The 25,769-nt window shown below is 37.8% G+C and overlaps 1 protein-coding gene across 1 annotated transcript in view; it reads left to right on the plus strand.

Annotated features, from left to right (window-relative positions):
* The window catches only part of LOC122800485, a 215,108-nt gene extending 189,970 nt beyond the window's left edge, over window positions 1–25,138 (plus strand). The window contains exons 7-8 of the mRNA XM_044069926.1: window positions 10,172–10,242; window positions 19,404–25,138. Of these exons, the coding sequence (XP_043925861.1) occupies window positions 10,172–10,242; window positions 19,404–19,556 (224 nt within the window). The 3' untranslated portion in view covers window positions 19,557–25,138. The remainder of the gene's footprint in view (window positions 1–10,171; window positions 10,243–19,403) is intronic.
* Window positions 25,139–25,769: the final 631 nt, after the last annotated feature.

Consider the following 25,769-nt stretch of genomic DNA (forward strand, 5'->3'; position numbering starts at 1 on the left):
GGCACTATTCATCACCATTATTGGTTGTTTTTTATCTGGAGATAGTTATGCAGCTATTAAACATTGCACTATTTTAGAAGTTTGATTTATATAGGGTTGAATATAGAGGCATCCTTTGCAGATTATATATTAGTCCATGTGACAAACTCAAGGAGATTTAGATAACCTGTATGTTAATTTATCATGATTTGGTTCTGTTTTGGGCTGTATGGTGATGTGAGTTAAAATCAAAGGCCTCCAAATGAGCTACATTACTTAACCAAGACAATATCCTCTCACTTGTGGGTGCTTGAGATACCCAGATATAGCCCCAGGGTCATGCTATAGTAGACCGTAGATCTACGATATCCATCAGTGAAAACATATAAAAATATTTTTCCCAAGGGTGAAGAGTGGGAAAAATGGCTCTCCTGGTATTGCTAAGGTGTCAAAATGACTGACCCCCCAAACAAAACAAGAGAGAAAAGAATTGAAGCATCTAAGAGTAAGGAGGTGATGCAAATTATTTGACAGATTTACAGTGCTGAGATCATGCTGGGGAAAAAAAGAAAATGGAGGGAAACTGCATAACAAGTGAAACTGAAAGGTGCTGGTTGCTATTGATGTGATAGAAAGACAGTGAAACTAGGTGCATAAACAATAAAGGTCAATAACTGCCTAATTGTTTACGAGTAACAGTTGATATCTAGCTTAGTTGTTTTGCTTCTTGTTTTCCGCCTTAATAGGTTCATAGGCTCATAGGTTGGTACTAGGCTATTGGCCCTAGGGCCTATACAAGCCTAGCCATAACAATTCCCTGGCTATTTCTTCCCACAATATTTATCTTACAAAATTTAATAGTTTCCATCTGTTTTAGCTGTTTTAAACTGCTATGCTTTTTTAAAATAATTTTGTTTTATTGTTTCTGTCCCTATAACATCTGGATAAAGTGTTTGAAACTTTGTAAGTATTCAATAATTCTGATAAATAGCTGCACTGTTTTGCCTTTCAGGTAATCTGACTTCTGAAATTAAATCCTGGTTGTCCATTTTCTTAGAGAAATTGACACATGGGTTGTATTGCATAGGTTCTGACTGCTTTTGGGTAAGAATAGAATTTCATTTAATATTTTTTGCCCAATGAGGTCCAAGAACGTTTTAGTTACGTTTATGTCAGTCTTAGGCTGTCAATCCAAAGGTTAAGTGACTGAAATTGAAAAAAGCGAGCTAAGTGACTGGAAATTCATTGTTTCTAATCTGTTTTAAATTCATTTTAACAGTCTGTATCTGTCTGAGCTGTTTCAGTTCTTGTTTTCTGCCTTAATAGGTTGTATCTGTTTTAGCTGTATTATTAAATCATTGTTATTTCAAATATTTTTTCTGACTCTGCAACATCTAGGTAAACTGTTAATAAGCTTCTTAATCATTTATTCAGCAATTCTAGTAAATAGCTGAACTGGTTTTGAGTTGGGATGATCTGGCATTTGATATTAAATTCTAGTTACCCTTTTGTGAAAGAAACTGAGATCCGGGTTGAGTTGCATAAGTTCTGATTGCTTCCAGGTAGGCATAAGGTCCCAGTCAATTGCTTTGGTTCTCTGAGGCCTAAGAACGTCTTAGTTAAGTCTTCATCTTTTGCTTGTGCCAGTCTCTGGGTATCGAATGAGAGGCTAAGTGTGTGAACAACCCAATTCCCACACTGCTTCTTGCTTTCTTAAACCCAGCTCCTCTCTTGTTTGCCCCTTATATTAATTTGACTATAAAACTCCTTTCCTCCCCTATTTCATTGGTTGTTGTCATCAATTACAAAAGTATCATGTTGCAAAGTCATTCCCTTTTAGCTATTTAAATACATTTATCCTCCAATTGTTTTCCATAAGTAACTTTGGAATGAATCTAAACTTTCTAACCTATTATGTAGCCAGCTTAGCAGAAATGGGCATTCTGAGAAAATGTAACAATTGCCAATGTTTACTGACAAAGATGTAGTTATATAGTGTCAATGGAGGTGAATCTCTCATACATAGCCACTACAGATCTCAAGCAGGTTGTACCACACAACACCATACTAAGCCTGTCACACACAGCTCAGACCAAATACATAGACCTACATATAATGAGGGTCTTAAAAGTAACCTACCTAAACCAGAAATGCCTGCTAAATGTAATCTAAAAACAAGTACCCTCAGCAACCTCACAAAACACATAACACAAAGCAGAGCCTGTCATGAAACAAACATCCAAGAGTCACGCTGTCTCAAGAAACAGGCCCCATAAGGGAAACCTCCACACAATCCAGTATCCTAATTAGAGGTGACTCTATAGTCTGACACACTGGTGTACCAATCACCAGGCTGTGCAAGGAGATGGCCACAGTCAGTTGCTTCGCAGGTGCCCACTGCTTATGTGGAATCCTTTGCCACCAAATTCAGTGTACATGTAAACAGCTGCATAACTGCACCCCCCCACCCCGAAGTAAATACAATGCCAAATTTAAGAATATACCTTGATGGTGGAACCCAAATATAAATAGACTATATAATAAAAGAAACAAAACTCATTCCATTCAGAAATAAGATTTTAAATCTCTTAATGCCAAAACACTCAATAAACTTGATAGGGAAATCAGGACCCTGATCATATCAGTCAAGGAAAAGATATGAGGCAAAAATGGCAACCCACACAAAGGATAACCACAAAAAATTCTTTACGTATATTAGAAAACTCAGAAATAATGGCCAGCACTGAACAGAGCTAACTGTATCTTATGTCACATTCTCAAACCCAGAGGACATAGCCAGTGTACTGGCAGACAAGTTTAGTTCAAACCTTGCCCCCCATCTTCTCTCCTATATTCCCAGATCATATACTTGTATCTACAACCCCTTCTCAAATTTTCTAAGAACATGTTCTCAAGTCACTATTCAAGACCAAGAACACTACTGCAATGGCGTTGGATAACATATTGGGCTGCCTACTGGCCAGCCTGAAACAGGACTTGTCAGACTTCATACAGAGGCTGTTCAACACAGCCAAGTAATTATAGACCCATAAGCCTGAAAAGCCTCATCTGTTAAGGTATGGAAAAGATCATTATGGAATTAATAAATAAAATATATTAAAAAAAAAAAAAACATACAAACTCAATGCTGAAGCCAATTCAGATTCATCAAGAGTCGGTCCTGCCTATTTATTCTGGTTGACGTCTTTGAGAAGGTTACTGAAGCAATTGATAAACACTACACACTGTTTTTTCAGACCTCACAAAGGCATTCAACACCACTACACACTCAGGTATCATAGATAAAGTCTCCCGGCTAAATATAAACTCCTATATAACTCATTGGATAGATAACTGGTCCAAAAATAAAACACAGGAAATTAGGGTGGGCAGCTCTACATCCTCCAAATGACCTGTCACTGGTGATATAGCCCAAAGTTCTGTCCTTGAGCCACACCTCTTTTTCATTTATTTCTTGGAGGTCAAAGCAAATGTTAAATGTTTATGGCTGACCAGGTTTGCAGATGACTGTAAACTTGGTGCCATTATTAACTTCCCAGAGGATACCAAGATGCTCCAAGAAGGCCTTTCCCAGACAAAGAGCTAGTGTCAAAACCATGGATTAAAAATAAATGTCAGCAAGCCTGACTCCTCTTGTAAATATCACATCAACAACACCCCAACCCCAGAAAGTTGATCCAGAAGTCAAGGATCTGGGAACATATGTAGAAAATGAACTGTTTTTTGATCACCATGTATCCACTATTGTAAGGAAGTTCTTTTTCATTGCGCAGCTTATATCTAAAGGGCAACCCAGTGGCACAGCATGTAATGTTGTCAACTCACAACAAGGGGTCTCTAGTTCAGTTCTGAGCTGGGGTGCATTCTGAGTGGCTTCTGCTTGTTCTCTGGTCTTCACATGACTTTTCTCCAGGTGTTTCATTTTACTCCCACATTACAAAGACCTGCAGTGGATAGTACACTCTAAATTGGCCATAGGTGTCATTGTGTGTGAGTATGTGTGGAATGGCAAAACAGCCGTGGCAAGGCTAGCCATTTGGTGTTGTGAACATTGGCTCTAGATGATTGTTACTGTTGAAGCAACATCCCAATCCCATGCTCAAAATTGGGAAAAAAGGTGTTGTGGATGGATGGACAGATGGATGGATGCATGGATGTATGGATGGAGTTCAGGTCCAAGGATGGAATCATTCCACTCTACTCAGGTCTCAGGCTAATCATTAAGTATAATGCCCCTTTTATACCTGTCCAAACACTTGTCCCAGCTAAAAAGACTGCAACACTTTCTTACTAAAAAAAAAAAAATCATAAGAACTATGCAGACCAACTTAATGCCTCATCCCTCTTCCCGGTATTACACAGGCTGATAAGAGTTGACCTCTGCCTTGGGTCCAGAGTCTCAACAGATTACCTTTTCTGAACTATTACACATCTGTAAGTGCAATGAAAGAATGAACACCTACTCAAGGGATCTCAATCTCTTTTGTGACATAAATGCAACATGTTGGAGGGATAGGTTTTTATTATAGAGAATAAATCTTCTGTGGAACCACCTTCCACTCCACTTCACTCCACTCCACTGCACTCCACTCCACTCCACATAAAGCAAAGTATTTTTCTTACTCTGTTCAAGTGTAATTTGGATGAATAAATAGAAACCACAAAGTCATCCTCAGTTTAGCATCCATATCCCTGGGGATAGGGTCAACAAGTAATTGTCCCAACACATCCCTGTTGTGTCTGCCTCCAGGTTACTCATACACAAAGCACAAGGGTTAACAAACTACGGCTGGGATTTAAGACTAGGCATCCTGTGATCCTCAGAGATCAATCATCTAGTCAGTATATATGACCCTATGAACCTAGGATACACTATTACCACTCGATTCATCTTCAAAATGATTCATCCCCTGGATTGAATGAACAGTTTTCCACAACACGTGTTATACACGCTGCTTTACTGAGTGATTTTCTTTGAGTATATCTGTTGAGTTTATATAAGTGTGCAGCAGTCTGATATTAGTACCATGGTATTTGAGTTTACATAGGGATACACAAGTCTGGTATTAGTATCATGTTTAATCACTGTATTTGAGTTTACAGAGGGATACACCAGTCTAGTATTAGTACCATGATTAATCACTGTATTTAATCACTGTGTTTAATCACTGTCTGGTGGATAACTGCCATTAACAGGCTTTACAATAAGAGGAAGAAATTGCTGTCTTAGAGTAAGAGGGAGCAAACCCTAAACTGGAAACACTCCCTCCTCAGCTTAAACAAGCAAATAAGACTTCTTGTGAAGTCCTCTAAAGCAAATTATGAATCCAAATTAGCTTTGTCAACTAAGGACAGCCATAAGGCATTCTTTAGTTACATCCATAACCTGAAAAGAAAGGCCTAAAATTGTGCCTAACTGGTAGTTAATGATACCACATATACTGAACCTGTGGACATAGCTAACCTGTTAGCTGATAGGTTCTGTGAAAACTTCACTCCCCTGTCCCTGCCACACGTACCCCATGACATCTCTACCACCTGTCCTCTACCTTGTATCTCTAAAAAGCAGGTCTTAAACACCCTGTCTAAGACCAAAATCACAGCATCTATGGGACCTAATAATATCCCAGGATGCGTACTACATGTGTTCCAACAAGAATTAGCAACACCATTGGGTACTCTTTTCAGTCATAGTCTAAGCACCGGTTTTGTCACAGCTGAATGGAAAATGGCCACCGTTAGCCCATTGCATAAAGGTGGTGTTTCCACTGACCCCAGAAACTATACACTTATTAGCCTAACAAGCATTATCTGCAAGGCCATGAAACAATTCATCATGGACCTTATCAAGAAAGATATAGGTAATGTCCAAACACTTGACCCTATTCAGATGGTATTTGTCAAAGGGTGATCATGGCTGTTAAACCTGGTAGACTTCTTCAAGACAGTCATCAAGGCTCTGGTCAAGTGGAAATCTGTGCATACAGATACAGCCTACCTAGACTTAGCCAAGGCTTTTGACATTATTCCCTACTCAGGCATAATTGACAAATTCACCCAGTTAGGTATCAACCCTTATATTGTTAGATGTGTCACTAACTGGTTCACTGATAGAACCCATATAGTCAAAATAGGGGAATCCACTTCCAACAGCAGACCTGTAACCAGTGGTGTTCTACAAGAATCAGTCCTGGGACCTCTACTGTTTGGAATCTATTTCTCTGAAGTACAAGTAAAAACTAAAGGTCTGTGGCTGACAAAGTTTGCTGATGACTGCAAACTGGGAGCAGTCATAGAATCTCCAGACAATGTCAACATCCTGCAAGAGGGTCTAACACAAACAAATGATTGATGCCAAAGTCATAGCCTTAAACTCAATGCAAGAAAATGTATTATGATCATTCCTGTCAGTAAGAGCAATGTTCCTGCTAACTACCACATCAGTAGCAACACCATAAGTATGCACTCAGGAGTTTGAGACTAGGCACACAGGGTGACAGTAACCTTACTTATGATCACCATGTCTCCGCAGTGGTAAGAAGGGCATTCTATATTGCTCATCTCATAAGTAAGGGCATTGCCTCCAGAAAAAAGAAGTTATAACTTCCCTGTACTATTCCCTCATCAGGCCAATAACTGAGTACAATGCCTATTTTGGTATGTAACTTTCCAAGAACCTGCAGCAATTGGAAAGACTCACAAGGAAAATTCAAGGTCTACAGTATCTGCCATGTGTGGATCATCTGAAATCACTGTCACTTTATTCTTTTCCACACAGACTACTCACAGGCAAACTCTGAGCCTGCTTTATTGGAAAAGCTGCATATCCACAAGTCAAATGGTACACGGGTTACTCACTCTGAAGACCTTAACCTGGTATGTGTCATTAATAGAAGCTGTTAGAGGGACAAATTTGTCTCCCAGAGGTTACCACACCTTTGGAACACACTCCTACTTCATGTCAGACAGAGCACCTCATTGGCCTTCTTCAAACACAATCTGGACTACTGGATGGGTAACCGTAATTTCACCCTGGGGGTTCCACCTGTGTCATTTAGGGACAATAGGTGCTGATCATGGAAATAAGGGTAGAACTTGGCTAGACTTATAAGGACTTTAAGGCCATTAGCCTAGTAACTTCCTATAATCCTATGGTTCTATGATCCTATGATTTGAGTTTACATAGGGATACACCAGTCTGATATTAGTGCATGTTTAATAAATGTGTTTGAGTTTACACAGGGATATACCAGTTTGGTATTAGTACCATGTTTAATCACTGCATTTGAGTTTACATAGGGATATACCAGTCTGGTATTAACACCATGTTTAATCACTGTATTTGATTTTACATTGGGGTACACTAATCTAGCATTAGTGCCATATTTAATCACTATATTTAAGTTTACAATAGAGGAACACCAGTCTGGTATTAGTACCATGTTTAATCACTGTATTTGAGTTTACACAGAGATACATTAGTCTGGTATTAGTACTATGTTTAACCACTGTATTTGAGTTTACATTGGGGTACATTAGTCTGGTATTAATATCATGGTTTAATCATTGTATTTGAGTTTACACAGAGTTACACCAGTCTAGTATTAGTGCCATTGTTAATCACTGTATTTGAGTTTACACAGGGATGCGCCAGTCTGGTGTTAGTGCACGTTTAATAAATGTATTTGAGTTTACATAGGGATATACCACTCTGGTATTAGTACCATTTTAATCACTGTATTTGACTTTACATAGGGATACACCAGTCTGGTATTAGTGCCATTGTTAATCACTGTATTTGAGTTTAAATAGGGATACATCAGACTGGTATTAGTACCCTGCTTAATAACTGTATTTGGCTTTACATTAGGGGACACTAGTCTGGTGTTATTAGCATGTTTAATCACTGTATTTGAGTTTAAGTAGGGGAACACAAGTCTGGTATTGTCACCATGGTTAATCATTGTATTTGAGTTTACATAGGGAGATACACTTCTGGTATTAGTACCACGGCTAATCACTGTATTTGAGTTTACATTGTGATATACCAGTGCGATACTTGTACCATGGTTTGCATGGGGAAACACCAGTCTGGTATTAGTACCATGGTTAATCTCTGCATTTGAGTTTACTTAGGGATACACCAGTCTGGTGTTAGTGCCATGTCTCTTCACTACATTTGAGTTTATATAGGGGTACACAAGTCTATTATTAATACCAGGGTTACTTACTGTATTTGAGTTTATATTGGGATACAACAGTCTGGTATTAGTATTATGGTTAATTACTGTATATACATTTACAAAAGGTACAGCAATCTGGTATTAATATCAAAGTTAATGACTGTGTTTTCAAAAAGACTGTAAGCCTGACTGTAATTCATAAATTATTTAACTAGGAAAAATGGAGTATACAAAGCGTAGGATGTACTGCCTCCAAAGCTAAGCCATTTTCAAACTCATAGGAAACAAATGAAAACACCCCCATTCTGGACATAATTTGGAGTAGCAATCTGCATGCTTCAAGACACACAGTCCTCTCACCAGTCCACCATATTTATTCACGGAATCTGCTGCTCAGGCATTTTTCTCACTACATTTAATCTAGCTAACAATAGCCATCACTTGTTTTTGTGCTTGAGATGCTAGCCATTTCAGTTAGGTTTTTGGTGCTCTGTCTTTTTGGAACATTAAGCTCGCTCTTCAACAATGCTGTGATAAAACACACACTTTATGTAGCACATCTAAAACTAGTTGTTCCAGTTACTTGCTAGTTTGGTGCTATATAGAGCCCTCGTGCTCCTTGTGTTACCAAAGTGACCATTAAATGTGTTTACTGTCATTGTTATCCTGTAATGTCATAGTTCTTTGCTTGGATGTCCTTCACCCCCTCACAGTCTTCAAATATTTTTTAAATGTCAAGAACCACTAAAAGGAAACAGAAATAACAAACACGCAGAATTTAAATGTCTATGCTACAGGTTTAAATTTGATTCCTAATGTAATAATTTGTAGTCAGAGCAGTCTAATAATTGTTTTTTTTTTGCATCTGTTCATTCAGAATTCATGTATTTCTAATCTTTTGATGATCGACCCCATTACTCTTACATATCTTACAAGGTTTACCAATCGAGGAGGGTGGTCCTCACCTCCTGCCCACTCTTGCATAATAAATTATAACACAACTGATATTACCATTTTGCAGGCATCTTTATCCTAAGTCTTTTATTGTTTCAGCTAGCTTGATGTCACTGTTTATTGGCCCACTCTGGCTGCTATCATATTTGATATCAACACACATCCCGTCTGTTTTAATTGTATAATGTAATGAGTGCCGTGATTACAGATTACTGCATAGACTTTCTTATTCTACTATACTTTTCCCAACTGTAGCCTATATTTAAAGTAAATGTTAAAGACAATTTCTTTGTAGCATAGAACAATGGTTCATAATGAGCAATAATTTATTTTACTATCCTGTTTAAAGCATTGACTGAGAAAAACCTTTGTCATATTAGAGCATTTAATAACTTCCTTATCTGTCTGTTGATGTCTGTTGATGTCTTTAAAAAATAAATAAATAAATGAAAACCTAAGAATCAAATATTCGGTTTTCATTTGTATATTACAGTGTTCTAATATTTCTGGCATTATCCCTAAAATATAAACCAATGGATTAATTTCAAATTGTCAAAGGCAGTTTCGGCAAATGCTAAAAGAAAAATGAAAGAAGTTTGCCAAAATTAACTTCAGCGAAAATTTAAAGAATTTTTTTTTGCAGGCACCCCTCATTTAGGGGGCATCCCCCATACCTACTGGAATTATATATACCAACTCCAAGGTTGCAAAACAGTGCAGAAAAAGGCAATCTACACTGTCAATGAAAGTGTATTGGCAAACTGCTTTCATTTAATTTGCATTCACTGAAACTGCCTTCGACAGGATGACATGCCTCCGATAGAACAGATGTGTGATGAGTAGAAAGTGCTGCCAGTTCTGCAATAGACATTCAAAAATTGGCAGTCTACAGCTCTTGCCTTAACCCTCTACACCAACTGCCAGACTCGGCAATAGTGTGCAAAATTCTGTTAGCTCATACATTTGTTTGTTATTCTAATTGCACTGAGTGAATATCGATTAACATCTAAGTATATATTTATCTTAATTTACAGTGCAAAACAATTGTGATCAACAGGAGAATTCAGTTCAAGATGTGATGTATGCTGTTGTCAGTGTAACAAATGTAAGTAACAAATCCTTCATTCATTTACTTCAGTAATAGGGTAGCTGTTATATTTAGCCTGTAAATGAGATTACTGATATACTGTAGTTTTAAAACTGCATAGAAAATGATAGAATAAGAGGTTGCCACATGTATCTGTGAGAATATTGCACTCGTTGCTGTTTCTTTCTAACATACCTACATATCTGAAAGCCTTTCCCACATGACTATGCTCTTCACATGTGCCTGCTAATGAGACATAGGATGTTTCAGGGTATCAAAGTTCATCAGTTTTACTGTAATTAATATACTATTCAAATACAGTATTAGATTAAACATTTTTCAAAATGAGCGATCTTGATTTGGACTGGAGTTGCCATACCATTATGCTGTACAAAAAAGTTACATGACTAGTCATCTCTGCAGAGCAAAGAGAATAAGGCCTGACTGTGCCCAAGATGAAGCAGTATCGATTATGACCCAGGCATGCAAAGTGCTGAGGTGGGATCAAAGTGGAGAGATGAAGCAATACCCACTAATTTCTTTCATGGTTGAAAGTGTGAGGATGTGTGAAGGGTATGACCCTTGCTGACTTCAAGTGGAGACCAGAACCAGAATGATGCTGATTGCTGGTTTGTACAATGTCAAGGACTTTGAGGAGTGAATTACCACTGACAAGTGAATAATTTCCCTACAAACACTACTTTACATGCAAATACAGCCCATATACATGTTCATAGGTAAGTATGTCCAGGTGATAGCACCAAACTAAAGCAGGCAGTAAATAGCTTGCCACAGTGCTATGGCTACTCTGCTCTCACTCCTTTCCCTAGTTGCAGGGAGATTCATAGGTCAGTAGCTATGAGGCATTAATAATAATAATATTAATAATAATACTAACAATAACAATATGAATTTGTTAACCAGGTGGGCTCAGTGGATACACAGTCCCTTTTCCTGTGTGATCCAAGAGCAATGTCTGGTTAAGTAAACTGCTTAAGGTCATACAGTAGGCAAAAGAGGCATAAGAGAATCAAGCCCTGTACCACAGAAACTACAAATAATAACTTCACCCAGGTTTTCTATTCTTGAAAGAAACATTCAACCCAATGAAGAGTCACATCAGGATGTGTTTCAATTAACATGAATGCAAGGAAAGCGAAGGTGTTAGAAATGCTAGGGGGTATGAAGATTCAGTGCATAAAAGTCTACAGACTCATGGCAGAAATAGTCACAAGACTATTTTGAACAGTCCCAAATTACTAAGGAAAGATCACATAATAACTGCATCCAAAAAACATGGCATTCTAATAATGACTATTCTACTAGAAATCACACTTGATCACTTCTTTGTTTAATGCTTTGCTCTGTGGCATTCTTAGGGAATGTTGGGTTATGAATCCAAGTTTTCTTCATTGAAGAATTATTATCAATTTGTCCACCTTACATTCCTGTTTGTGCTTTAGGCATCTGCAGAAAAAAATGGTTTTGTGAAACAGTCATTACTTACATATTTTTGAGGAAATGTGGCACAAAAAAATGGTAATCACAGCCTTGCTCAGTTTGGGAGATAAACAGTATTAAGTACTTCTATATAGCCTGGCAAGAACTCTAGCCTAAAGATGTGTATGGCTAGACATCTTAATGGCTCTCATAATATTTTATCTAGTATTGTTCCTGCTTCTGTGTTCACATACTTCTCATTAAAATAATCACTAACCAAAGGTTGTACTGCTTAATGTTAACTGTCTCTAGGAAATGTTCAAGAATCAAGACTGGATATCACAGATAAAATAAGATCTTTTATGAGAAAACTTGTGGGGAGGCTAACTCTAGGCTTTTAGAATTTAAAATTCAACTTTTCTTCAGGGTGTTCCAACCAGTAATAGAAACCACTATTTTGGTAATTAAGCACTGTTTAATTATTTCTTATCTAAGGCTTATAGAAGCATCATTGTAATAAAAATTGTCTATACATTTCTTACAATAGTTTAGGCCTTACTATTTTACCAGGCTTTACATTTCATTCTGATTACTGTTTACAGGAACATTCAGTTCCCCTCACATATGATGCATTCTCCTCTTGTCAGCATAGATGCCTGAAAGCAAAGAAATACAGACATGCAGACCTAATTGCCTTATAGATTTTGCAAATTAGCAGACCCATAATAGTAATAAGGATATGTTGCTGTGATGTGGTAGCACTATGGAACTAACTAGCGATTTACAGACATGCAATAGCAACATGGAACAAAAGCTTGTTAGCAGCTCATTTGCATGCCTCTAAATTGGTCACCTGTCTTGACTGGAATAGCTGTACAGGTATTCCCACCTATCAACCAATGTAATCACATTGTACAGGCAACTGGAGTCGAGACAGACATACATAGTTAGACAAATATACACAGTCTCACAAAAATGCACACATGCACAGATATAGTACTAGTCATGTCCCTAACAAGTGCGTGTGCGTGCACATACACACACGCACACACACGCGCACACATACACACGCACACACACGCACACACACACACACACACACACACACACACACACACACACACACACACACACACACACACACACACACACACACACACACACACACACACACACACACACACACACACACACACACACACACACACACACAGAGTCTATCATTGCTTCCTGGTTTGGCAATCCCTGCGCTGTTGCTTCCATAAAGTATAGACTGTGAAATAGTGCATTCACTCTCACTGCTCTGCTCCAAAGTAGTGAGGTACAGCATGTTTATGAATAACTTTACCATGCCATCTTGATCTGGGAGCAGGATTTTCAGGCAGAGTACATGGCTACTTTACATTAGCTACATCCACAGACTGTGACATTTGTATGTGGCATTAACTAGCAGAGCACTGTAGTGGTAATTGTTTTAGGATTTATAGCACTGGAGTGATACAGAGGTCTATGAACTGCAAAACCCTAGCCCACTGGTAATATAAATAGTGCTGTAATGTATATTATTTGCTTCTGAATATCCCATAGCATGTCTATTCTAAATATACCAGTTGCACATTCATTAAATTAGTTGTTCTACATACCACTCAACATCTTAGCACAAGAAATCTGGACAAAGCCAAAAATAATGGGGGAGGAAGGCCCCAAAACAGGGACAGATTTTAAATGTTCTTCTTATAAACTCCCCAAAGCATCCTTTCTTGCAACTATTCTCACTTGCTTCTTCTAATGTCTTCAGTCTTCATTCCCCTCTATATAATGATATGCTGCTATCCCTGTAGCATAAGCCATTTAAGTCATTATGGCTACATCTTATTCATAAAGCCCTGCTAAGCATAATTACATTTTCCCATCCATATTTTGACATTAACTGCTTCTTGAACTAAATTTGTAGCGTATTCTTACATCTGTAAATATGTATAGATATTTGTTTTTTTAGCGTATTCTTGTATCTGTAAAAAATATTTTCTTACTTTCTTATGTGATCCTACTTACCCAGGCTGTGCCTGTTAATGATCCATTGAGATCAGTGCACTATCCTGGTAAACAAATATAAATAAATAAATAAATACTTACATGCATACATACATACATACATACATACATACATAAAGTTGATGAATAACAGGTCTTGTATTACCATGCATTTTCTGAAGGATATGGCATCTGTAATTCAAATATCTGTCATCATTTAGTGACTTAAGTTCTAAATGACTTGCCAGAAGACCATACATTTAACATGAAATGTGCATGTTTCTATGCTGTTTCATTACCTTTTCCTCAGAACCAAAACATAACAAAGAAATATACAGGATGAACTCTGTTTTACAGAAGGACTACACCCTAACTTCCATGATACAAGACTGCAGCCATATAATGACATGGGTGCTCAACTGCTGAAAATATTTGGCTAGAAGTCTAATGTTCAGCTGTTGCTTAGTTTCAAATCATTCATGCGATTTCTTACACCAGTAATTCTACTGTTCATGAATCTAATTCTATTGTGACTGCTTTGCACAACTAAAGTTCATATTATACCTAATATTAATAATTTTATGATGATTTTATATTAACTCCAATATCTTTAGTGCATCAGAAAGTTGCTTCCAGTATGAATGGGCAAAAGTGGATGCACTAAGGCTCAGAATCCCTAAACTGCATTCACTGAAAAAAAAAAAAAAAAACAGCCAAAAAACACATTTACTATTGTCAGGGGACAAGCTCCCCACACCTCCTGAACCTATGTATACCTACTCCACAGGTGCACCAGCATGAAGAAAGGGGAAATTTCCCCAAAAAGGTCATTCACAGAACAACTCACCTACAGTGATTTCCTATGGAGAAACTCCACTCATCAATGAGTTGAACCTTGGGCAACTGAAGCTTGAGGATTCAATCTGAGTCCACTAACAGGGTAACGTAGAAGGTTAGCTTTACATGAAGATTGCTGCTGAGGTGCTGGGAAGTACTGGTGCCTATAATGGAACTGCAAAATAGTATGACAGAAAGGTAACTCAAATCACTACTCTGAAAGCTTCATACCAAAATTCCATAGTTAAAAGTTAGAATTCTGCACAGCAATCGAATAGCTAGTACTGATGGAGGAACTTTATTAGCTCAACTGCTTGAGTTTCACCTACTTGTTTCCAATCAGTCAATTCACAATATGTTGCCTATCAGTAGTCAATTATTTTGCAGGGAGTAATCCTCTTTGCACCCCCGATGTGAGGAACTCTGCCTCTACATCCCTGAATTACAAATGTACAACTTCTGAGGTCTCAAAAACTTGAAGAAAATATATTTCTTGTTAAAGTCTATTACTTTCAGTGTCTCACAGTGGAATACATAAACAAGCATTCAGCTGTGCACAGCTAAACAAGAAGTGAAAGATGACCATAGAATGACTATTTTACATTAAAATACTATACAAAAGATATAATTAGAATACATGGTTTATTTATTTATTTATTTATTTCAGTTTGATGACTGTGGAAGTCCACTAGGCCAAGAAGAGCCCATTTTCAGTGGAGGCCCCGGGAGAAAAGCTACAGTGAACAATTACAAGCATACACAAAGCAGTATAATCATCTACATGAGGCTGAAAATACAGCATAATGCATATGAGGTATAATACAATCATGCAAACAAATACAAATAATAGGACATAATAAGACATAAATAATAGGACATAAACTACAAAATCATAAATCCAAGCTGCAAAAAAGGATACAGCTGCCAGGTTTATAAGTGTAGTAAGGAACTTAGGGGTGAGCACAGTAATACTATCAGCTAAATAATTAATTGTGGGAACATTCATTCCAGCCTTGGTCTAACACATTACAGTAGTAAGGGAACTATAATTTTGAATGACAAATAGATGCTTCCGCAATCCAGTCACAGTGTATTTAATTAACGTCCTCTCCTACAAGGCTGGAGTTCCTTGTAGAAGCCTCACCTACTCATTATTATGGCTGCTGTTGTTATATATGGATGTTCCAACAGCAGTTTAAACCCTGCCTCTAATTGTTAACTACCCATGTCTGAGTTTTTAAAAGCAGCCATATCTTTATTTTTCATATCCAGTTATCACTCTAGTTACGTACTGAGCCTTTGAAAAGTATGTCTCAAGTCAATAGAAAATGCAGTTGTCACATTTGCAATGCTTATTATTATTACCCTTTAGTTATAGTTGATAACTTCTACCCGACTATTTTCTCTTGTTAGTTTCTCAGTGAGAGGCATTCAAATCCATCTTCTTTGGCACATTACTCTCAAAACATTTTCACTGAATCATATCAGAAATCCTGTCCATGCTGTAGTACAGACACTGTTATCATGAAGATAACTGAATATTCATTGAGTCAGCTTAGCTTTTCAAATTTGGTGCTATACTGCATTTTAACTTTTTCAAAGTGTATAGCATTAGGCATCAGAGCCTATTCATTAGTTGTTCTATACAGATCTCTTTTGGTATGCAAGCCACTATTTACTAGCTTTGTAAATGGAAATAAACAGCCTGTCAGATAGGAAGAAACTCCTCCTGCACTTCTGCCAGTACCATGGATATTGCCAGAGAGCTCTGTGTTTCTGTACTATTATTCCCCATGTTTTTCAGTAACAGATGGAAGCAACATGGTACATTCAAGGTAATTCAGTACACATGATGACTTCCCTATACAACATCCAGCAAAGTTGTTTGCAGCAATACAAGATGAAATGCAGAACAAATTTAACTCCACTCAATCCATCCAACCATCTATAATTTCACCTTTTATTTTGCAGTGTAACAAAAAAAAAATACAACACGTTCTGTGTTTCTTGTATCAGACTCAACTGCCTCCTCTCTTTTTTACCCTTCAGTGGAAATATCACAGACTGAGATTGTAATATCCCCCAGACTTCTCAGCCTAACACTTTAAAAGACCCTGTAGTTTAATACAAGACAATCATTTTGAAGACCAGTCGCAGCTTGACCTGCTGTACTAAACAATGCATTCCTGGCAGGCTGCACACGAAAGGTCAACTCCTTTCATTCTTATTCCTTTTACTGACCTCACTATATACCTCCCATATTTTATCAATCTCCTTTCCATCACGCTACATGCATTTAGATTGACAAAATAAAAAAAATATTTGCTTCAGGTACTCTTTCTTATTCATAAGTTTCAGGTTTCCCCTCTCATTCCTATCTTATTGAAATCCTGCCTGCTGCCTTCCAGGCTTCCTATCTGAAGTGTGAATCCCAGTCCTGTAATTCCCAGCACTATGAGACTGTCCATTGCTACTATTGCTACTATTACAACACAAAAAACAACAAATTCCAAAACTTATATTTAACACAATAAAATGTTTGCTGTAGCATTTTCTTTTGTCCCCTGCATCCCTGGTGTGTGCAAAGCCAAAATATAATCTTGAGGTTGCTGTACCTTACAGTAGGGTAATAATTGGATGTAATACAACTTTAGATGTAAAATATATTCACAATGTTATTTTTTTGTTCTAAGGATGGCAAATACATTATTCAGAATTTCAACAAGTACCTCTTCATCTAAACTGAGCTTCCACCTTATCTTACCCTAATGTAATCCATGCTAGCCCACACACTACTGTATGGAACTAAGTATTCCTTCTTCTTCTGTACACTACATTGGTATGCTACCACATGAAATCTGCAATCATGCAATTCATCCCAAGTGTGTACTTGATACAACACTTCCTCTTCTTATCATGCAAAACTCTTTGCATCTGGCCTTTAATCAAGAAACTATATCTCATCAACTGAAGAAATGGTCTTGTAAATGTGATGTTGCTATTTCTCCACCACTCTTTCTCAGCTGTTATTTTATCCTAATATTTACTTGTTTTCCTTTTCTTTTGTTCTAGCTTCTCCCCCCACCCCCCTTTCTAAATTAGTCCCCTGTGTTCTCTGTTCTTCCTGACTGGCTGTATTATCTTGCATATCACAGATCTCTTCCTGTTAACCTTCTCTGCAATATCCTCCTCTCTCCATCATCCAAATGTTTCTGTCATTGCTTGCTTTTATCCATTGTCACTTTTCAGCTTGTCTTTTCACTTCAGTCAGCTTTCTTCACATCATATCTTGCATCCATCCTACCTCTTCTCTCATCAGTATATGCATGCGTCCTTATTTCTCCTGACATTTCTGTTTTGTTCTCTCATCTGCTTTACCTCTTTTCTGTCAGTTCTCATCCCTGTACAGTAGTCTTGCCTGCTTAGACATATGCAGTTTATGACTATTCGATACATTATATCTACCATATATTATTAAGTCTATAGAACATAGTGCCTGTTGAGTCTAGGTTAGTCAAGAAATGTATAGTTGTATTTTTTACATGTGCATTATTTCTGTTGTACCTTTCCTCCTTCATATGGACTGTATGCTTTTCGTTGATATTAATGGTTGTTTTGTTATGCATCTTTTTATTATGCCTTTTATTCTCTTGCTTGACAAGTCTGAAGCCTCCCCTTGTTGTACTTGAGCCCGTTTGTTCCTTTTTACTTGATATCACCAGCATCAGGGGGTGAGAGCTGTCTGGATGGGTCATCACTAAGGCAGCCATGGGAGTTATTTGTGCTGTTGCTGGCATCCCAACAGTGGTGGCACATAGTATATGCCCTAACTTCTATTGTGGGTAGGGGGTATGTGACCTGCATCAACACAGAGGCAGCTATACCTTTAACTGTGCAAGTACCCACTATTGTGTACCTGCAGTAAAGGCTATCATATATGCAGCCTGGTGGCCAAATACCTGTCTCAGAGGCAACTGTGTATTGCCACCCATCTTCATAAGGATTGTAACATTGGATGGTATGCCCTTTTAATTAAATAAATTAATTAAACAGAAAAGACATGACTGTGTCTTCACCTAGTTAATGTAGTATTTACCCTGCTGATTGATCTGTTTGCTTATGCTTACTTGCTCCATCTGTATTTTTGCTAAAGTACTGGTATCCTGAAAAGGTATAGTACTGCTACAGTCTTGTCTGCAGTTTATAAGTAAGCAATGTACTGGTAAGCATTTACTATATCTTTCATCCATAATGGCATTGGCCTGTTATGATGCCAGTGGATCATGCCCACTTCAAAGCTCTTGTTTGCAGGGACCAACTAAGAAAAATGGAAGGATATGCCAGAGTACCACTTGATTCATCTTTGGGAGAGGGAGGTGAGGTGGACACATTTGGTGAGTGCCTTCTTGTGGAATTCTGGAACAAACTCACCACAGGATGCAATGCATGCTGGGTATGAGATAATGAAGACACTTAATGGGAGTAAGCGCACTGCGAGCATAAAGACATTACTAGTTTAAATGGGGATATTAGGTGCATGAAAGAAATCATGTCCTCCACTGCAAAATACCTTACCCACAGTAGAAGTTAGGGCAAAACAAAGTTTGTGATTTTTACTAATAGAAATGGTGATCATCTGGTGGCATTCTGTTGGTGGTTTGGGACAAAAAAATTTAAAGTTGATATTCTGCATTTTTTATAACATAAGTTCTTTATCCAGAGATTCTTGTTGTTCAATGTGCAGTATTTGTTTTAGAAATATTGTACCTTTATAAAAAATGTCACTTTCATAACCAACTAGATGGTTTAAGGAAGTATTTTGTAATGTAAATCAAAATTTTAATATATTTCTTTGTTTTTCATTCCAGGGATACAGAAAGAAAGATTTACATGCACCTAGTGAATGCAATACTCTTCCAATATATGCAAATGTTGAGTTTCCCAAGACAAATGAAGAGAAACCAAAAGTGTCGCTGGCACCAGAGATGACAGAATATGCCAGCGTGTTATTTACCAAATGATAGCAGTTAGTAGTCAATAGTGTAAGGGTCCAGAATTCATCTGTCAAGTGATACATAGTGCAGCTAAATTGAGAATCTACCTGACAATACTAAACTGACACTTTCAAAAGCTAACTTGATGCACTGATCACTGCACTCACTAGAACACATAAAACAAATTGTAGCTAATTTGATTTAAAGTGTCAAACAATTTGAAAAACAGCAGTTCAACTAATTTTTCTCTACCAAGTTTTTACAGTGGGCAAGCCCTTTTGTATCTTCCATAATACAAGCTTAAACATAATTCTGAGGCCACATGGCCTCAGGGAAAAGGGAATGAATGTATTCTGTGTTTCTCAATGTTATATAGTCTCACAGCTGTTACTTTCAAATTCAGGGGATGTGAGGTGATGTGGCAAGTCCACCCCCTCCCCCCTAAATAATTTTACTTTTGTGCCTTTTGTCATTGTATTTAGAGCACAAGCTACTATATTTGATTGTTATTTATGTACTTTTGGTATGATGTGCTTCAAGTTGTGTTACTTTGATTGTAACATAGTTTCACATTAGTGTGATTGGTAGTTTGGCTTTCAGAATTTTTACTTTCAATATGGTTGCAAACACTCTCAGTTATAATGCATGATTAAAAAAAAACATCAGTTCTGGAGCACAGATGCAGGCATATAAATGTACAAAAATGCCAATGGGAAAGACCAGTGGTCAGTTGAGTTCATCTAGTTATTGCAGCAAGACCAAAAATAGTTGGCCCCTAGTAAATCAGAGGTTTATTTGCTAAGCTCTTAATATTCTTAGTAACTGCTTTGTAGTCCCAACCTATAAAAATATAGCACTGTCCCACATTTTAATTGTTTCATTCCAAGCAATTTTAAGTGAGTGTGATCACATTTTCACTTTACTATTCACTGAGTTCACAGGTTTATATGTACTTTCTAGGCTATTAACAACAACTGGACCATGCTCCAAAAATATCAAGTTAAGCTTTAATAAAAGACTTAGCACCTCGGTCAAAGGCTGTTGATCTGTGAGGAGGTTAAGAAGCCTAGCCTTGCATTCCCAAGGTAGTTTTTAGCCCTTATATTTTTTCATGAATAACCCATTCCTGGATAGAACACTTGATGTTGGGAGTTTTACTTGTTACCTCTTTCCATAAGGGACATGGGTGTTAACCTATGAGTGAATTTACTGTTTCCCATATAGTCATCCACATTCCATTTGAATAGAGTAAAATAAGTGCTGTGCTTTATGTGGAGTGGAAGACAATACCATAGCAGTGCTATTCTCTGTCATACTTTTCTGTCCCCCTAACATGCTCTGTTTATGTTGCAAAAGGGTTGAGATCCCCTGATCAGGTATTTGCACAACCCTTGAATGTGTAATAGGTTTGACAGGATATGGTCTGTTGAGGTTCTATGCATGAGGCTGAGCTCACCTCTTAGTAGTTTGTATGATACTCAGAAGAGGTGCAAAACTTTGAGATGGCCTGCATAGCTTTTACAATTTAGGCCCTTGATTTATTAAGTGAGAAACTGTTAATGGTCATTTCAGTTGTGTCCATTGTTTGGGCAGCTACTTACCAAAAGTGGCATTATATTCAATGATTGGCCTAAGTAGAACTGAGTACAGTGGCATGATTATACCCCTGGACATGGACATAATACCTTTAGATATACACTGTGCAATGAAAAAAAAAAAAAACTTCCTTGCAATAGTAGATATGTGATAATCAGAGGACAGTTAGTTGTTGACATAGGTTCACAAATCCCTGAATATAGGATCATCTTCCAGGGGTGTGTTCTTAATTTGATAATTACAAGGGTGGTCATTGCTTGCTGAAGGATGCAAGTATATTTTTCTTGGCATTTAGTTTTAGTCCATGGTTTGAACACCAGCTAATTGTTTGAGAAAAGCCCTGTTGGAATATCTTGGTGTCCTCTGGGGAGTTTATTATTATACCAAGTTTTCAGTCATCTGCAAACTTAGTGAGGCTCAGATCCTTAACATTTTCTTTGACCTCCAAGAAGCAAATGACAAAGAGGAGTGGTCCAAGGACTAAGTACTGGGGTATGGCACTAGTGGCAGGTGTTTTGAAGGAAGTACAGCCACCCACATTAATTTCCTGTGCTCTTTTTGTGAGCCGATTTGCTATCCAACAAATTTACATTTACCTGGCAGTGGTTATATATGATATGTGTGTATGTTGCATGGTATCAGATGACTTTGCAATGTCAAGCTATGTGGTGTGTACTGATATGCTCAGACACATTGATTCAATGACCTCCTCAAACAAGCTGACCAGGTAGAAGAAGTAGGAGGAATCTCCCCTTAATGAATTTGAACTGGCTCGGGTCAAGAGTTTGCAGGCTGCCTATGTCCTTATTTATTAATTCCATAACAGTCCTTTCTACAGCCTTGCAGATTAGGCTGGTCAGGTGTATAGGTCTATAATTACCTAGGTCAGTAGAAACCCCACCTTTGTGCAAGAAGAAGACTCTTGCTGTCCTCCATTCATACAAAAAACCTGTTTGAAGGCTGATATTAGTCTCTGCAAGTGATCTGACAAGTGCTCTTTCAAGCTGTGCAGTAGGCAGCCTGGTATGCTATCCAGTCTCATGGAAATACCTTGAGGACTTGCTTCAGGGAGATTTAATGGGGAGGTGTTGATGCAGCTGTGTGATCTGGGACTATAAGAATGGAGAGGGGGAAATAACTTAAGCTAAATTCATCTGCTAGTAGACTGGATATGCAGTCCAGATCCAAGTATGTCATATCATTTACTATTAGCTCTGTGCATTGCTCTGTATTGTTGTTTCTCTCTTTTTTAACACAGTGAAAGAAGGCTTTCTGGATATCCTTCACCTTGTGGCTATTTTAATTTCATATTTGGCTTTGGTTAATTTGACTAGAGTCTGTAGCTTCCTGTTAAATTTAGCTAAAGCACTTTAGGAATCTTGAGAGCTCATTTTATTTTTGTGTGCAATGAGTTTTTTTCTTTTATCATACAATCTGTTTATATTTGGGTTCCACCATAGAGGTTTATTCTTAAATTTGGTTTTGCATTTACTTTAGAGGGAACAAATGCATTTATTCATGTGCATAGATTTTGGCAGTAAAGCATTCTGCATAAGCAGTAGGTCATCAGGCTGGAAGGGGGTTTTGAATTTAATGAAATCATCACTCAGTTTTATCAGATTAGCTTTCACATAGCCTCTCAATGCCAAGATATTGAAGAATGCTTCTGGTTTTAGTCTTATAGTGAATGTGATTGATTTGTGGTTAGATTTGACCATGGAGAAAGTAACAATTAATGAGGAGCAAACTTGTCCAATATTGCTAAGGATCAAGTCCAGGATTTCGTTGCCCCTTGTTGTGATGCGGACTAGCTGGGTCAGAGACTCTGTATTGATAAGTCCAGAAACAGTTAATGGAAGGGTATTGAAGTCTGCTAGAAAGAACTCTCCTGTGGACACCAAAATATTCTTGTAGAGCTTTTCCTAAACAATTAGCTAGGAGAACAGTGTTTTGCTTAATGCATAGAGACTTCATATTGGTTAGTTACTAGGGGGCATAGACAAAGTCCTAAAGTTAGCAATGTATGATAAGGAGGTTTTTTTATCTAAAATTGGACATGAATTTCAGAAAGTTATCTTGCCTAACATGTTTGGAGATGAAATGGAGATGAAATGTTTTGTTTTTTTTACGAGAAGGATATTTTGCCACTTTTATTAGTTTTATTAGTTTATTAGTTCAGTAATAAAACCTTGCACTAACGGTCTCCTTGACCATGCATATTTTCCAGAGTAAGGTGTGTCTGTAAGCTCCTAGCATTAAACAGCTATACCTTCATGTTATCTGGATTCTGTTTTGTTATGTTGGAGGCTGTAGAAGACTGATGTTGACTATGAAAGCACTATGGGGGACTTCATGGATTTAGTCAATGTATGAAAGCCTTAGAGGGATAGGTAGATGATGTCCTTGTCAAAGCAGCTAGGACTGTTTACCACCTCCTCCCAAGCAGATATGTCTCATATCCTCCCTTAGAATGACACCAGAAGCTAAGCCAATTGTTGAAGTTATTAATCTTCTGTTCAAATTGACACATCATTCTTGGTGATGGTAGAATACTCCTCACGACTAGGTTTAGACCTGCCTTGAATACATATTCAGAAAGCCTTGGATGCATATTCTTTCATATGTCTCTTAATAAAGTCTAGGAGGGTACATTTGAAGTGATACCCACATGCATAATGACTGTGTCATGTGTACTTGAGGTGCAAGGACTTGAATGAATGTGTGATATGGTGAATCCTGGCACTTGATGAACAACTGACTGTGATCCTCTCCTTGCACAGCCTGTTGAGTGGTGCATTGGTATGTCTCACTACAGATTCACCTATGACAAGGATATTGGACTGACTGAACCTCCCCATCTGTCAGCTGTATACACACAACTCTAGATATGCCTTAGTAGTGCCCTGCACAATGGAAGGCTAACCTCAGTGTATCTGTTGTGCTCCCCTTTGACTATGTTTTCCAAAACTCTACTGTCATTTATCACTTTGCTTTCACAGTACATACCATGTTTCAGTTAAGTTGTGTTGATTATCCCATATCCTTTTCCTCCTCTGTCCTGCTGTCTCTTTCAGACTCACAGCAGTACATGTTTTCATAGAGTTCTTCCACCTGAAATCCATAACCATTTTTTGTAATACATCTTAGCTGCTACTTATCTACACACAATTCCAGCTCCCACAGGTTTCCTTGAAAGCTGATCACCCTTTCCTGACTATCACACCCATATTCATGTCTTTTGTGCTCAGAAATGTTGTTACATTTTAAAACTGGTGTAATATGTAACACAAATATATTGACCATGACTGAACAAGCATCAAATCCTGTGACACTGCATTGCTTACTCTCTTCTTTCTAAACAGTTCTGCAGTAACAGTACTAGCTTCTTGTTAGCATACCTCTCAACTGTCCAGATTTTCACAGCATAAACAGATTTTTGCCTCATATTTGTGGTCTTTTCTGCATAAAATTTGTAGTTTGCCAGCAAACCACTGGGGTTTAAAGTTAGTAAATAATGACAGGCATTTGAGTTTTAGGCTTCATATCCTTCAGAAAATGCAAGTTAATATAAACTTGTTATTATAACAAATCTCTAAGTTTATAAGAGCAATGTTTAAAATTTGGCTTTAGGCCTTTATCCCTGAATTATTATAGGCTTTGTCCAGATTTGTCCGTAACCTAAAAGGTAGGACCTAGACGTGTGCTGAATTAGCTGTGGATGGCATCACACACACTGATCCTGCAAAAATTGCTAACTTATTAGCTGAAAGGTTTGGCAAAAATGTCATCACCCTGTCCCCTCCAAACATTCCACAAAGCATTCCTTGTACATCTACCCCACCTTACATCTTCAAAGAGCAAATCATTAATGCTCTCTCTATGGCCAAAAACACAGATCTTATGGGACCAGATGCATCCCAGGATGTGTTTTAAATTGTCTAAAACATGAGTTAGCAACTCCATTATGTACCCTCTTCAACCACAGTCTGAGTACTGGTTTTGTTCCTGCTGAATGGAAAACAGCAACTGTCATCCCCCTTCATAAAGGAGATTCAGCAACAGACCCTGGGAACTACAGACCCATAAGCTTAACTAGCCTTATCTGTAAGGCAATGGAATGAATCATTATGGACCTTATAAATAAGGATATAGATGTCCTCCAAACCCTTGATCTAGCACAGTTTGTTTTTTTTTCAAAGGGAGGTCATGCCTGTTAATCCTGGTGGACCTCTTCAAAAATATCACCAGAGCCATAGATGAAGTAAAATACATGCATGCAATCTACCTTGACTTAACCAAGGCCTTTGACACAATCCCACATTTGGGCATCATTGATAAACTCTCCCAGTTGAATATCAACCCTTATGTTGTCAGGTGAGATGCTAACTGGGTCACTGACAAATCACACTCAATCAAAGTTGGGGACTTTACCTCAACCAGCAGACTTGTCAACAGTGGGTTTCCACAAGGGTCAGTGCTGGGCTCCTTTTTGTTTTGAATATACTTCTCAGAAGTTCAGACCAAAACAGAGGGGCTGTGTCTGACTAAGTTTGCTGATGACTGCAAAGTAGGTGCAATCAATGAATCCTCAAACAATTTCAATATACTTCAAGAAGGACTTAAACAAGCCAATGATTGGTGCCA

Source organism: Protopterus annectens, chromosome 4.part0 (genome assembly GCF_019279795.1).
Source record: "Protopterus annectens isolate FY-2018-M chromosome 4.part0, PAN1.0, whole genome shotgun sequence".
NCBI classification, from domain to species: domain Eukaryota; kingdom Metazoa; phylum Chordata; order Ceratodontiformes; family Protopteridae; genus Protopterus; species Protopterus annectens.